Source organism: Chrysemys picta, chromosome 8 (assembly GCF_011386835.1).
Source record: "Chrysemys picta bellii isolate R12L10 chromosome 8, ASM1138683v2, whole genome shotgun sequence".
Lineage (NCBI taxonomy): Eukaryota > Metazoa > Chordata > Testudines > Emydidae > Chrysemys > Chrysemys picta.
The window spans coordinates 69,094,252-69,109,960 of NC_088798.1; the positions used below are offsets into that span (position 1 = coordinate 69,094,252).

The 15,709-nt window shown below is 46.5% G+C and overlaps 1 protein-coding gene across 22 annotated transcripts in view; it reads right to left on the reverse strand.

Moving 5' to 3' along the window:
• Nucleotides 1–15,709, reverse strand: part of ATF6 (activating transcription factor 6) — a 357,879-nt gene that overhangs the window by 251,867 nt on the left and 90,303 nt on the right. For all 22 annotated transcript variants that reach the window (XR_010590059.1, XR_010590058.1, XM_065555768.1 and 19 more), the window contains one exon: nucleotides 11,882–11,973. Coding sequence is in view for 20 of the 22 variants with exons in the window: in XM_065555768.1 (XP_065411840.1) it covers nucleotides 11,882–11,973 (92 nt within the window). In the remaining 2 variants the exon portion in view is untranslated. The remainder of the gene's footprint in view (nucleotides 1–11,881; nucleotides 11,974–15,709) is intronic.

The window sequence follows — 15,709 nt, forward strand, 5'->3', positions numbered from 1 at the left end:
ACAGACCTACTGTGCCTCTGGATTTTACTAGAAGAAGCAAAATCATTACAGGGTGATGTGCTAGTAACCTCTCCCCTGTATGATGCTAAACCACACTGTTTCAGGAAAAGAGAAGAAGGAACACTTACTTCACTGAAACCACAAAGTCCAGGGATTCCTGACTACAAGAGACATTAAGAACTGACCCTGGTGAAGAAACAAAGAATTATACACTGGCAGGAAGAAACTTGTGGGACCCATGCTTGGGAACGTGGTATTGATTGGATTTTGGGGTTTATTCTACAGGCTGCGCCCTGTGTTTTGGATAAGTCCTTCAGCATGTATTGCCCTCCCTAATTGGATTTTAAATGATAAGTACCAAAGGCACCTTGTTGCCATTGCCCCTGCCATCTCCTCCATTACACTATTACCCCTGTAACACATCCAAATACAGACAATGCCATATATCTGATAAAAACCAATGACTAAGGCCTTCACACTTTAGTGATTTATTTAAATATTGTTTGAAAAAATATATTTTTAAGGTTCAGGATATCCCATATAAGCGAACAATTGAATGGATCAGTGGAGATAAAAGTATATGATATCACTACCAGTGAACCCCAAGAATTTATAATTGCTCACAGGGGGCTGCCATTAGATTAGCACAACAGAGGGCTTGGGTTATTTCCTCTAGAAAGAAGAGAGACTTGACCGGATCCCTTTGGGATGGGGCCAATAATGCAGCAGCAGTTTGGAATATTTTTAAGAACCAAGAACATGATGAGAAATTGGGGCAACTAGAGAAAGCCATTGGCCTTGTTTCTGGAGCACAACTAACCCAGGTACAGGCTGGAGTTGGTGAGTTACATGTTATTTCTGCCCTTAGTTCAATGACCCAGAAGTTGCTGACAGAGATGGTATTGAATATCACTGAGGCTGGGAAGGCATTGCAGTGGGATCTAGCATGTTCAGACTTTCAGGATTTCCTGAATGACCAGCTAATGGCCATTTGGAATGATCTAGAGCATCAGGCTTGGCCCACTGCCCTTACAGACACATCAGGAGTACCATCTGATCTGTGGCCATGGAGACATACTTGGAAACTTTCTGGGTGGAAGTGTGGACATTCTCAGTGCTCCTTCCAAGCATATGGACCGGTTGGGGGGGGTGTGGGCTCCCACATACCGAATCCTGCCGGGTCCATGGGGAGGATGCATGTGGGATTGGGTAATTCACCGAGACATCTGGGAAATTAGACCTCCTGGTATGCCCAATCGATTTTTAGTCAGTGCTCCTGGGATTACATCTGACATTTGGATGGGGTTAGGGAGTCAATGGACATTTTGGCCGTTACAACCCCCACAGCTTCAGTGTATCCGTAAACTGAAGCCAGGAGAAGTTGTTACTCTTCATGACTACGTTTGCTGGGAGGGTAGGGGACAAGGAACTACCCTGACAGGACACTTATTTTTTTAAGCTAATGATAGCTGTGTGTATGTTAAAGCCACCACATTGCAAGACATACATTTTAATCTCATTACCACTGCAGGCAATCATATTATTTACTGGCCTGCAGATAAAATTTTGCAAGTAGTCCTTAGGTTCCAGATACCCTTTAATTGGACTAGTTTAGTACCTGATCGATTTTAAAATTTGTTTTCACTGTTACCAGAGATTCAGAAAATCTCTGAAGTACAAGGGCAAATTCACATGCTTCAAAATATGTATCAAGTTAAAAAGTATGCCTTTCAGACAGCTTATAGAGTATCCACCTTATGTACTAAGTATGATGTATTGTGTTATATGACTAAGATTGTACAACAACCCCATTATAGTATTGCTATGGGAATGTTATTGCTTGTATTGTTATTAGTTAGCTTAGGATTATGTTATTGTTGTTGTAAAAGACGTAATAATAGTAATACCTTTCATGTTCATGCTAATCATGCATTGTCATTGCATCCAATCAAAACCCCTAAGGTTGAAGCATCTGATTTAGAATCAGAAGTCCAGGACTTGATGCAAATAGAGATTTGAGAATGTTTGTTGTACTAGAAGTACAAAAGGGGGGGTTGTGGAAGCAGAGAAAAGAACTGACAGAAGGAAACTGCAATGCATGACGTTTGTTAGCAAGAGTCAGGCTAACTGTAACCCTGTTAACGCGAGATTTGTAGAAGCGAGGATTGTGTGAGGCGGGTGAGAAAGAACTGTGTAAGAAGTCATGATGACCTCAGCATAGATAAAGTGTAGAAGACCTTGTGTAGATAAGGTATAGAAAATAATTGTATGTTGGCAAGAGTCAAAACAAGTGAAGAAATGAGATATCAAGATGGCCTATGTATAAACAAAATGCTGCTGTCCCTCATTATTTCTGTAATGAAAGGTATAAATGCTTGCTGTAATTAGTTACCAGTGAGAGACCTGCTTAGCTCTCTCCCTCTGCGCAATTGTGAGAGTTAATAAAGCATCTGACTTGCTATAACTAAACAAATAGTGAGAACTCTGTTTTTCTCCGACACCCCCCTTGGATGGAGCAAAGCAGTGCTTCTCAGACCTCTCTGGGGTGGGAGCACAAGAAGCAGGAGTGCGCCACACTATTTTTGTTGGATCCACAGTATTCTTGCCAGCAAGTTAAAAAAAGTATGGATTGGATGAATGGACTACAAGGCGGATAGAAAGCTGGCTAGATTGTCGGGCTCAACAGGTAGTGATCAATAGCTCAATGTCTAGTTGGCAGCCGGTATCAAGCGGAGTGCCCCAGGGGTTGGTCCTGGGGCCAGTTTTGTTCAACATCTTTAGTAAGATCTGGATGATGGGATTAATTGCACCCTCAGTAAGTTTGCAGATGATACTAAGTTGCAGGGAGAGGTAGATACCCTGGAGGGTAGGGATAGGGTCCAGAGTAATCTAGACAAATTGGAGGATTGGGCCAAAAGAAATCTGATGGGGTTCAACAAGGACAAGTGCAGAATCCTGCACTTAGGAAGGAAGAATCCCATGCACTGCTATAGGCTGGGGACCGACTGGCTAAGCAGCAGTTCCGCAGAAAAGGACCTGGGGATTACAATGGACGAGAAGCTGGATATGAGTCAGCAGTGTGCCTTCGTTGCCAAGAAGGCCAATAGCATATTGGGCTGTATTAGTAGGACCACTGCCAGCAGATCGAGGGAAATGATTATTCTCTTCTATTTGACACTGGTGAGGCCACACCTGGAGTATTGTGTCCAGCTTTGGTCCTCCCACTACAGAAGGGATGTGGACAAATTGGAGAAAGTCTAGCGGAGGGCAACGAAAATGATTAGAGGGCTGGGGCACATGACTTACAAGGAGAGGCTGAGGGAACTGGGGTTATTTAGTCTGCAGAAGAGAAGAGTGAGAGGGGATTTGATAGCAGCCTTCAACTACCTGAAGGGGGGTTCCATAGAGGATGGAGCTAGGCAGTTCTCAGTGGTGGCAGATGACAGAACAGGAAGCAATGGTCTCAAGTTGCAGTGGGGGAGGTCTAGGTTGGATATTAGGAAACACTATTTCACTAGAAGGGTGGTGAAGCACTGGGATGGGTTACCTAGGGAGGTGGTGGAATCTCCATCCTTAGAGGTTTTTAAGGCCCGGCTTGACAAAGCCTTGGCTGGGATGATTTAGTTGGTGTTGGTCCTGCTTTGAGCAGGGGATTGGACTAGATGACCTCCTGTGGTCTCTTCTAACCCTAATATTCTATGATTCTATGATGGCCTCATTGATTGGGAGGGCCTCTCAACTGGGGCCAGAGGGCTGCAAAATGTCCAGCAATCTGCACTGGGGTGCCTGAACTTCTTCAAGCTATATCTGCAGTTTGGATGCCACCCTGTGCAGCAGTTCCTGATATTGCCTGAAATCATCAGACAGAGATGGGGAAGATGGGGAAACCATCATATCCAGGGAATATGATGAAATTGCTTCCAGAACTGTTGGATCTGGTTTACCTTCATCCTCAGAATATACAGACAGGACCGGTTGGGATTGACCAGGAGATGGTAAATGAGGCTCATGTACCGATCTTATGTGCTTAGGGTAGGGATCCCAAGGGCCCCAGTAGTACCAGTACAAGGGATCAATTGGTAGGGGAGGATCCCAGAGCATTGAGTATCACCTGTCTCTTGACAAGTCATGTCTGGCCTGAGGAAAGAACCTTGATCTCCTAGGGCTCCTATCCCAAGCCATCTTTGTCTGGTAAGATAGAGACTCCTGAGTTTCCAACAACTCAGGAGAAAAAGCTGGGTCCCAAACCACCAGCAGAACCAACAGTACTCAGGCCTGCAGATGGGAAAGCAGAGCGGCTCTGCATCCTCAGACCAGCTTCCTCTTCAAGAGTAACTATGTCTCTGAATAAGGGTGGACTCAAGAGGTGGGGTGTGAAGCTCAAGAGAATGAAAATGTTCTCTGAGGAAACAGGTCTCTGATCACCCTGGGGTGCAGGGTGAGCCCACTGGTGTAGCCATCAGATCCGGTGCTTTCCTGATCACAGTGAAAGCAGGATCCCTCCAGAACCTGGATGGTATTAGCATCAAGTCTGGATGTCAAAGGGAGCTTCAGGGGAAGTTTTTCCTGTGTTTTAAATGTTGGAACTGATACCAGAACTGACAGATCCGTGACCCTTCGCAACGTTTTCTCTTGCCAAGGAGCTTTACTCGGACCTAAATCTTTAGTACCTGTTTGTGAGGGCTCTTTGAAGGGGTCAGAGAGGGAACTTTTCTCTTCAGGGCAGACATGAACAAAGGTGATTTGTTTCTAGTTTATGAGAGTGTCCCCTGCTCTCCTGCGAAGCTTTGTCCTTAGATTTGCAAGTCTTAACTTAAATTCCCAAATTCATGCTCAGAGGGGTGCTGCCTGCTAGATGAGGCTGATGTACAGAGGGATGTCTCCCCAGCCCAGATCTGATTGGGGTCTTTTTAAGTCTTAGCTCCTGACCCTCACAACTCTGAGGGTGGGAATGTGGTAATTTAAATAACTTCTCCTTTATTTAAAGACCAATGTTGTCACAAGAACAAATAGATATAAACTAGCAATCAATAAGTTTAGGCTTGAAATTAGACGAAGGTTTCTAACCCTCAGAGGAGTGAAGTTCTGGAACAGCCTTTGAAAGGGAGCAGTCAGAGCAAACAATCCTAGCTTGTTTCAAGACTGAGTTTAATAAGTTTATGGAGTGGATAGTATGATGAGAATGCTTAAAATGGCATATGGACCATCTATGACTGCATTTAGCACATATCTACAACGGCAAGAGATGGGACACTAGAAGGGGAGGGTTCTAAATTACTACAGAGAATTCTTTCCGAAGTGTCTGGCTGGTGGGTGTTGCGCACATGAAAAGGGTCTAACTGATTGCCATATTTGGAGTCAAGAAGGAATTTCCCCCCCAGTCAGATTGGCAGAGACCCTGGGAATTTCTGCCTTCCTCTGCAGCATGGGGCATTGGTCACTTGACAGTTTGAACTAAACTAAATGGTGGATTCTCTGTAACTTGAAGTCTTTAAATCAAGATTTGAGTATTTCAGGAATTCGGCCAGAGGTTACGGGCATATTATAGGAGTGGGCGGTTGAGGTTGTGTGGCCTGCCATGTGCAGTAGGTCAGACTAGATGATCATGATGGTCCCTTCTGACCTTAAACTCTGAGTCTTACGCCATGTCTACATGAACAGGGCTGCAGCATGACAGCTGTATCGATACAGCTGCGCTGCTGCAGTGTATGTGGTGAAGACTCTCTGCCGACAGGACACAACTCTCCCGTCAGCATAAAAAAAACCCACCTCCACGAGCAGCATAAGTTATGTCGTCGGGAGAAGCTCTCCCTCCAACATAGGAATGTGCACACTTATGCTTACGTCAGTGGAATATTCACACCCCCGAGCGACATAAGTTTTGCCGACATAAGTGGTAGTGCAGACAGCCTAAATGCTGCACTTGGCTGAGATGGTGTCAAGTATCAGGGGGTAGCCGTGTTAGTCTGTATCTACAAAAACAACAAGGAGTCTGGTGGCACCTTAAAGACTAACAGATTTATTTGGGCATAAGCTTTCATGAGTAAAAACCTCACTTCTTCGGATGCATCCGAAGAAGTGAGGTTTTTACTCACGAAAGCTTATGCCCAAATAAATCTGTTAGTCTTTAAGGTGCCACCAGACTCCTTGTTGTTTTTGGCTGAGATGTGAGCCCTGCCTAGGCAGTAGAGACAGCACTGGTGTTCCTCACTCACAGAAAATGAGCTGGGTCAGGAAAAACAGTTCTTGAACCCCAGGACACTGGGCATAATTCCAGATTTCCTGGGGGGATCTCCCTGGGGTGGGGGGAAAACAACTAACTACATTATAATAAGTCTAAAAGATACAAATATTAAAAAGCTATTGTCAATATATTTACAGAATGATGCAGTTGAAGCAGCAGCCATGGACACAAAGATTCCGACTCAGGCCATGCAGTGGTAAGAAGGAATTGGAGAGGTGTCGGTCAAAGCATGAGAGCAACTGCCCACATGTGGGCCAATAGACACTGCTTACTAAAGATCTCCAGACTCAAGTGCTTGGTGCGCATGCATACACATGTGGAATACAGTGGGACCAACACTCCAAGAAAAAAAACAATTTCCTGCTAATTCACAGTAGCCGGTATACTATTCACTACTGCAGTGGTCTGCAAACTGTGGGGTGCACCACCATAGAGGGCACAGAGGAACGTTTGGGGGGAGGGGGAGTGGCAGAATCTGGGCCAGCCTCCACGAGGGGCAGGGAGGGAGTACCACCCAGCCTCGCTCTGCCCCCAACTCTGCTCATGCCCCAGCCAAGGCACTAGCTTCGGCTACCAGCCTGACCGTGGCCCAGCTCCCGGACCGAGCCGTGGCCCCAGCCACAGCTCCAGCCCCGGCTCCCCAGAGGGGCGCGGACAAGATTATATTACAGGTAAGGGGGGTATGACATAAAAAGTGTGGGGACCACTGCCCTGCTGTCTATAGCAGGGGTGGCCAACCTGTGGCTCCAGAGCCACATGCGGCTCTTCAGAAGTTAATATGCGGCTCCTTGCATAGGCATCAACTCTGGGGCTGGAGCTACAAGCTCCAACTTTCTAATGTGCTAGGGGGTGCTCACTACTCAACCCCTGGCTCTGCCACAAGCCCTGCCCCCACTCCACCCCTTCCCACGCCCTCCCCTGAGCCTGCCGTGCCCTCGCTCCTTTTCCCTCTCCCCCCCAGCCTCCTGCACACAAAACAGCTGATCAGGAGATGCAGCAAGGGAGGGGGAGGTGCCGATTGGCAGGGCTGCCGGCGGATGGGAGGCACTGGGAGCTGCGAAGGGGGAGCTGATGGGGGGCTGCTGACGTATTACTGTGGCTCTTTGGTAATGTACATTGGTAAATTCTGACTCCTTCTCATGCTCAGGTTGGCCACCCCGGTCTAAAGCCAATATTGATGCAGGCCACCCAGTGCAGACTGAGCTACTACACTGACTGCAAGGAATGGCTAGACACCCAGGAATTCCCTTCCACTTTAACTATCTGCCGAACATCAAACAGGTTAAAAAAATAACAGTTATGTTTGTGTAGTTGTCAATTTTTATTGTGATTCGAACACACACAGACCACAGACTCTACATTGACAGCAACTTTTACTGTCAAATTCAGCACAGTTCCTAGGGAGAGAGATCATTTGCAGTGATGGCGGGGGAGAGGAAGCAGGGGGCTAGGGACAACCCCTTCCCCTTCCATTCTGTTTTTTGCTCCTCAAACAGGTGCAGGTCTCATGCATTCCCTCTTCCTGGTCCTTTATCTTTTCTTTTTAATGTCTTTGTACCAAAAGTGGGTGCACTTGAAAAATTTCTACCAGACTGACAGATCTTACTGGTTCTGCCAGCATTCCTCATTTTAAGTAAAGGGAATCTCTCTCAATCCACTAGAATCCATCTGTGATGGGGTGGACTAGGTCCTGAGGCCCCTGCTGGAGGCTTTGTGGCCCTGCCACACCCTGCCCCAGAAAAGGGCAATAGAGAGGTCCTCCAAATTGCCTAGAGCAGCTGTGTGGCACGCAGCCAATCAGGGCCCAGCAGGTCAGTATAAGATGAACTGCAGCACAAGAATGAGCTTAGTTCCTTGCTAGAGCTAGAGGAGAGAGGATGGTGTGCCAGTCTTGCTTCCGGGACTCCACAAGAACAAGGCCCTGAGGTAAGGATGAAGAATGTGCAGAAGCCACAGGGAAGTGGCCCAGGAAATTATAGTGGCAAAGCAGTTTATTTAAAAGGACACTGTGGATGGCTACTATCTATAGGGTCTGTGGGCTAGGACCTGGAGTAGAAGGTGGGCCTGGGTCCCCAGCCACTGGGAAAATGGCCTAGACTTTGAGGCACCACAGAAGGGGAACTGAACTGTAGTGGCCCAGCTTAAGAGCTGGGGCCAGAAAAGCCCCGAGAGGGCAAAGACATTACCTCCAGGGAAGGAGCCCTGAGGCACTGCTCTATTCCAGAGCAGGGACAAACAGACATCACAGAGGGCACTAAGAGGCCCCTGTTGGACTTGTACCCCAAAAGGGGTTTGGTTTGCTTTGCTTTTATCTCAGACAGACTGTGTATGACTTGGCTGGAGGGCTGAGTCACCAAAGACCCACCACAAACAGAGAGGGAGTGCAGGCACATGCACTTGGCCAGGGGGCACTTGTGAGAGGTGAGTGCAACCCTGTTACACCTTCCAAGCAGAAGAATATTTTTATGTGCATTCTCTCTCCAGGGTGGAGATTTTTTTGTTTAATTAAAAAACAACCCCACCAAAAAAGAAAATCCATCCACCCTAAACTGAAGTTCAAACTTAGAGAGAGCCAGAATTATTCCCAAACCCTCATAGCACAAAGGCAGCAGTGACTTCAGTCCCATAAAAATGTTTGTTCTTAGAGCTTTTGAACTCTCAGAAGAGAGCAGTATCTTGTTTTGTAACCATTATTTTCCATTTCTATAGTGCATTTCACCCTGAAAGATCCCAAAGCAATTTATAAACTATGCAGGCGTTACTTAATTCATGGCTAACAGCTGCTGTGTTCCATGCTAAACAGCCCATAGCAACTCCACATGCCAATTTAGGACAGGAAGTAGAAAACCCTGTACAACTAAAACTACACTGAGATTTAAGGAGGCAGAAAGTAATTACTCACACTGGAAGTGTTGCTAGGGCACCTGAATTAGCTTCCCTACTGCTATAAACAATGCCATGGGCTCTTCAATCACAAGTGGTCAGGAGCTCAGCTTTGAGTTAATAGTGCGATCTCCTATATCCCCACACATTGCTTCCCAAAGTACCTATACGTTCTTTGGATATCTCCCATTCCTGCACTCATTAGCCCCAACGCTTCTCTTGTAATGTCTGAGAGAATCACTGTCTGAAGAGGCAAGATTTAAGAGTTTTTTAAAGGACTTGTTTTACTTCTCTGTAACCTGCCTGGGTTTGCTGTAGACTAGATTATAATAAGTCTATTCATTGTATTTTCAGTTGCTGGGTGAAAAGTGTGGTTTAAATTCATATAATATTGCAGGAATCTACACCGTAGGCTCTATGTAAAACACAGATCAAGTTCTACAAAAGCCAGAAAATCCAGGAGCAGGAAGGAGTTCCACAAAGGACAGAGCCCTACTTTCCAAAGCCAGATTTAGTGAACAGGGATGTAATCCCAGATTCTCTCCCCCCACCCCCCAAAAAAAGCTCTGTTTGTCCCCATTATGCTAAAGACTTATTTATAATAGACCTGGGAGGGAGTGGAGTTCTTTCCTGATGCCTCACTCTGTGACCCACTGGGTATTCTACCAAAAGACCTTCCCTTGGCTATTCACTGCACAGGTCCTGGGGGATGGTCTGGATGGGGCTACTTTGTAAATCAGATTATCAAAAAAGTCAACTCTGTTTAGCCTAACTTACACATCCAGAAATCTGGCCCTCCTGTAATGAGGGATGTGCCCATGATGGAGGAGGGAAACAAGAGAAACTCACAAGTTTAAGCCATGCCTACTGTGACTCTTTATGGAGAAGCAGCAAAGAACCAGACAAAAGTTCTGTGATAGTAGAACAAATACATTATTATATACTCTGGGGGGATTCTGCGCTACTGTGCATGCACAGAATGTATATCCCCAACAGAGTTCTTTGCTTCCCTGCAGAAAAAGGACTTCCTGATAGGAAAGCAAAGGGAAGCCACAAGAGCGGTCATGTGCGCCTCCCCAGCAGTATGCCAGGGCAGCTGGCAGAGAGGTAAATCACTGTGGGGTGGGGGGCTGGGGAAGACCCGTCTGGTGGCTCCTACCCTGCGCCAGGCTCAGCTGCTAGTCCTGGCTGGGCTGGGGAGGATGAGACTTCCTCTTCACCTGCACAGCATCCAGGGCTGGGTCAGACCCACTCCCAGATTTCTTCCCCCAGCTGCAGGAAGCTCTGCAAACCCCCCCCCACACACACACACTCACTTCCTGCACCCATAGCTCCTCAGATGCAAGGGAGGGATCCCTGTACAGGGAGCTGCTCCCCCATGCATCCAGACCCCCTCATACCTAGACCCTCCTGCCGAGCCTCGCCCCCTCTGCACTCAGAACCCCCAATGAGCCCCACTTCACCTGGACCACCCTGATGAACTGCCCACCCACGGCTCTCCACCCCACCAAGTCCCAAACAGCTGCACATGGAGTACTCCCCCAGCATCTGGACCCCCACTAAGCCCCAACACCCAGACTCCCCTGCCAAGTTCTATTCCCCCAGACCCCCCTTGCTTAGCCCCAACCACCTTCACCTGGATCCCCCCTGCAGAGTCCCATTACTATTGCACCAAGAACCCCCTCCCCCAACACGCCCCTGTGCATCCAGACCCCCCCCCCCCCCCCCGAGCTGCCCACACCCAGGTTTCCCCACACAGAACCCTCTCAACCCACACCTGGATCCCCAAGACTAAGCACCTCCACACTTGGATCGAGCCTGCCTGCCCACACCTTGCACAGAAGGGAAGAACCCTGGGGTGTTTCTGAGGCAGGTCCAGTCCTTGCCCTGTGTCAGGGTTGTGTGCAGCCTCACCGCTGAGTCAGCGTACCGGGGGAGTCTGTACAGTGATCTCCCACCTCTGTGCAGCCAATGGCCTGTGCTCCCCAATGCCATGCTGGAACCTCCACATTTATTTGACAAATAACATTTGCAGAATTTTAAAATATTGTGTACAGGCTTTTTATTGTTTGATGTGGAATGCTCTCAGAAGTAATATTTTTGCTTCTAAACTAAATCCACTTGTTCAACTGAAAGGGATGCTGACAGAATAGCCAAATTTTAAGACTGATCGTATCAAAGTCAGGGAGCTAGAGACAACTGGATATTTTTTAAACCAAAAAGAGGGGAAAATGGAGTTTCACAAACTGTTTTTTTTTTTTTTTTTTTTTTTGTGAGAATGTCTTTTTGTTTGTTTTGAATTGAGATTTTTCACTTGTTTTTTTTTTTGAAAACCAAAATCATTTTGAAACTTGGGATTTTTTCTCCACTCTTGTCACTGAATGCAAGAGAGAAAATTATATCCAGAAATCCTCCCTGTTCCTTTTTCCACTATTACTTTTCAAAGCTTCTCCAACTTTCAAAAATTGAGTGGAGAAAGAAAGAGTGGAATACACACACACCTCCCCCGGTATCAGTCACTCTATTACTATCCATGGTAACATGTCAACTACTAAGAAGCCCTCTTAGGGTGGAAGATGGCAAAGGAAAAAACTATGCTGTGAGCCAATGGACTCCCATCACCAGACAGACTATATTAAAGATCGAGGTAGAAATGAACTGGAGGGAGGGGAGATAATCAAGGCTATGGATTCAAATCAATAATTAATTCTATTGTTGTGGGGAGAAGATGACAGGAACTTGAAGGAAGCTTACCTGAGTGGGCCATAGTTCAACATTACAAAGGCCAATATCACCATCACACACACAGCTCTTCTCTTGGGAGAGGGGATTTTACGATTCTGGTTCTAAACAGGGAGATGGAACACATACTCAGTGTAAGTGCAGGTTTGAAAACACAAATGCATTTCAGACGCTCTTACTCCTGTTGTTGCCTTTTATATTAAGGATGACTTGCAGAGCGTAAAACTGCAGAGATAAAAATGAGTTTCCCTTTTTTTCATAAAGATGTATGAATGCAGCCAGACCTTTTTAAAAATTGCATTCAAGTCCCATCTACCCACATTTTCTATGGACAACTGGAGAACCAATAGATTTCCAACAAGAAATTAACACTAATAAATTTATCTAAGGCTCTTATCTGTCTCCCATCACCATAGTATCTGAACACCTGAGTCTGTAATAAATTAATCCTCCCCTTGAAACAGGGCAGTCCTATTATCCCCATTGTACAGATGGAAAGATGAGGTCCAGAGTGACTTCCCCAAGGCCATGGGGGAGTCTGTGGCAGAGCTGGGAATTAAACCCATTTCTCCTAAGGCTATATCTACACTGGCAATTGAATGACAAAACTTTTATCTTTCAAAAGTGTTACCCCCCCCCCCCAAAAAAAAACAAAAACAATTTTCCCATGACAACACCAGAGTGAACAGCATGAACGCTGCTTGTTGGGAGTGGAAGTTTTGTCAGCAGGAGAGCCGACAAACAGCGGCTACACTGCACAACTTCTAGCAGCACAGCTGTAACGACACAGCCATGTCACTAAAAGCTGTGTAGTGTAGACAAAGCCTATGCCTCAGGTAGTATCCTGACCATGGGTCTACTCTTCCTTTCTTTCCCAATTCTAATTGAAGGGGAAGTGATTTTTAATTAGCTTGGTGTAGCTCAAATGCCTGTCAATCAGTAGAAGAAAAGATCTTTGAAGGTTCAACTACTTTAGCTCTTACATTTAAGGCTATGAGTTCCCATTCCACAACACTGGGTCTTCCAGGAATGTGGTGCATGCAGTATAACAGGGAAGATCAGCCTGGATATTTTTAAAGTCAAAAAATTGAGGAAAGGGGGAGTTTTCCAGGCCGCCTTCACACATTTAAATACTACGAAGGCCAGTCTAACACTTGCTTTTTCAGCCCCCCTTTTAGTCACCTTTAATGGGCTTGATCTGAAATAAAGACACCTTGATGGAGAATGAGGTGTTTAAGGAAGTCTCCGGTATAATCTCTTTTCCGCAGACAGTTGCTAGAGGAAACTGAAGTGAATTATAATAGGAATTATGTAGAGGGATTAACATTTGGAAGCTATCCCACAGAAATCTGCAATCCTGAAATTGTCCTGCAGATCGTTTCTCCCTTCTTCCATGCCAGCGAGAGCTGAGGCTCCCACCAGTGCTGCTCCTGCACACAGCATGCCCAAGCAGGAGAATAAAGGGAATCATAGAATCATAGAATATCAGAGTTGGAAGGGACCTCAAGAGGTCATCTAGTCCAACCCCCTGCTCAAAGCAGGACCAATTCCCAGCTAAATCATCCCAGCCAGGGCTTTGTCAAGCCGGGCCTTAAAAACCTCCAAGGAAGGAGACTCCACCACCTCCCTAGGTAACGCATTCCAGTGTTTCACCACCCTCCTAGTGAAATAGTTTTTCCTGATATCCAACCTGGACCTCCCCGACTGCAACTTGAGACCATTGCTCCTTGTTCTGTCATCTGCCACCACTGAGAACAGCCGAGCTCCATCCTCTTTGGAACCCCCCTTCAGGTAGTTGAAGGCTGCTATCAAATCCCCCCTCATTCTTCTCTTCTGGAGACTAAACAATCCCAGTTCCCTCAGCCTCTCCTCATAAGTCATGTGCTCCAGACCCCTAATCATTTTTGTTGCCCTCCGCTGGACTCTTTCCAATTTTTCCACATCCTTCTTGTAGTGTGGGGCCCAAAACTGGACACAGTATTCCAGATGAGGCCTCACCAATGTCGAATAAAGGGGAACGATCACGTCCCTCGATCTGCTGGCAATGCCCCTACTTATACAGCCCAAAATGCCGTTAGCCTTCTTGGCAACAAGAGCACACTGTTGACTCATATCCAGCTTCTCGTCCACTGTGACCCCTAGGTCCTTTTCTGCAAAACTGCTACCTAGCCATTCGGTCCCTAGTCTGTAGCAGTGAATGGGATTCTTCCGTCCTAAGTGCAGGACTCTGCACTTGTCCTTGTTGAACCTCATCAGGTTTTTTTCGGCCCAATCTTCTAATTTGTCTAGGTCCCTCTGTATCCGATCCCTACCCTCTAGTGTATCTACCACGCCTCCTAGTTTAGTGTCATCTGCAAACTTGCTGAGAGTGCAGTCCACACCATCCTCCAGATCATTAATAAAGATATTAAACAAAACCGGCCCCAGGACCGATCCTTGGGGCACTCCGCTTGAAACCGGCTGCCAACTAGACATGGAGCCATTGATCACTACCCGTTGAGCCCGACGATCTAGCCAGCTTTCTATCCACCTTACAGTCCATTCATCCAGCCCATACTTCTTTAACTTGCTGGCAAGAATACTGTGGGAGACCGTATCAAAAGCTTTGCTAAAGTCAAGGAATAACACATCCACTGCTTTCCCCTCATCCACAGACCGAGTTATCTCATCATAGAAGGCAATTAGGTTAGTCAGGCACGACTTCCCCTTCGTGAATCCATGCTGACTGTTCCTGATCACTTTCCTCTCCTCTAAATGTTTCATAATTGATTCCTTGAGGACCTGCTCCATGATTTTTCCAGGGACTGAGGTGAGGCTGACTGGCCTATAGTTCCCCGGATCCTCCTTCTTCCCTTTTTTAAAGATGGGCACTACCTTAGCCTTTTTCCAGTCATCTGGGACCTCCCCCTATCGCCATGAGTTTTCAAAAATAATGGCTAATGGCTCTGCAATCTCACCCGCCAACTCCTTTAGCACCCTCGGATGCAGCGCATCCGGCCCCATGGACTTGTGCACGTCCAGTTTTTCTAAATAGTCCCGAACCACTTCTTTCTCCACAGAGGGTTGGTCACCTTCTCCCCATGCGGTACTGCCCAGTGCAGCAATCTGGGAGCTGACCTTGTGCGTGAAGACAGAGGCAAAAAAATCATTGAGTACATTAGCTTTTTCCACATCCTCAGTCACTAGGTTGCCTCCCTCATTCAGTAAGGGGCCCACACTTTCCTTGATTTTCTTCTTGTTGCTAACATACCTGAAGAAACCCTTCTTGTTACTCTTAACATCTCTTGCTAACTGCAACTCCAAGTGTGATTTGGCCTTCCTGATTTCACTCCTGCACGCCTGAGCAATATTTTTATACTCCTCCCTGGTCATTTGTCCAATCTTCCACTTCTTGTAAGCTTCTTTTTTGCGTTTAAGATCAGCAAGGATTTCACTGTTTAGCCAAGCTGGTCGCCTGCTATATTTACTATTCTTTCTACACATCGGGATGGTTTGTTCCTGCAACCTCAATAAGGATTCTTTAAAATACAGCCAGCTCTCCTGGACCCCTTTGCCCTTCATGTTATTCTCCCAGGGGATCCTGCCCATCTGTTCCCTGAGGGAGTCAAAGTCTGCTTTTCTGAAGTCCAGGGTCCGTATTCTGCTGCTCTGATTAGGACTATCACTTGGTTCTTTTCTGCTGCAATTATTGCTTGAGAAGCAGAAACACCCGTCCAGTCATATGGGGAAAGAGCAAAGTGCAGCATAGGGATGGGGTGGCAATTTTTGAATCAAGATTGGGTGTTTTTCTAAAAAGATATGCTCTAGGACTTATCCCGTGAAAGTTCTATAGCCTGTGTT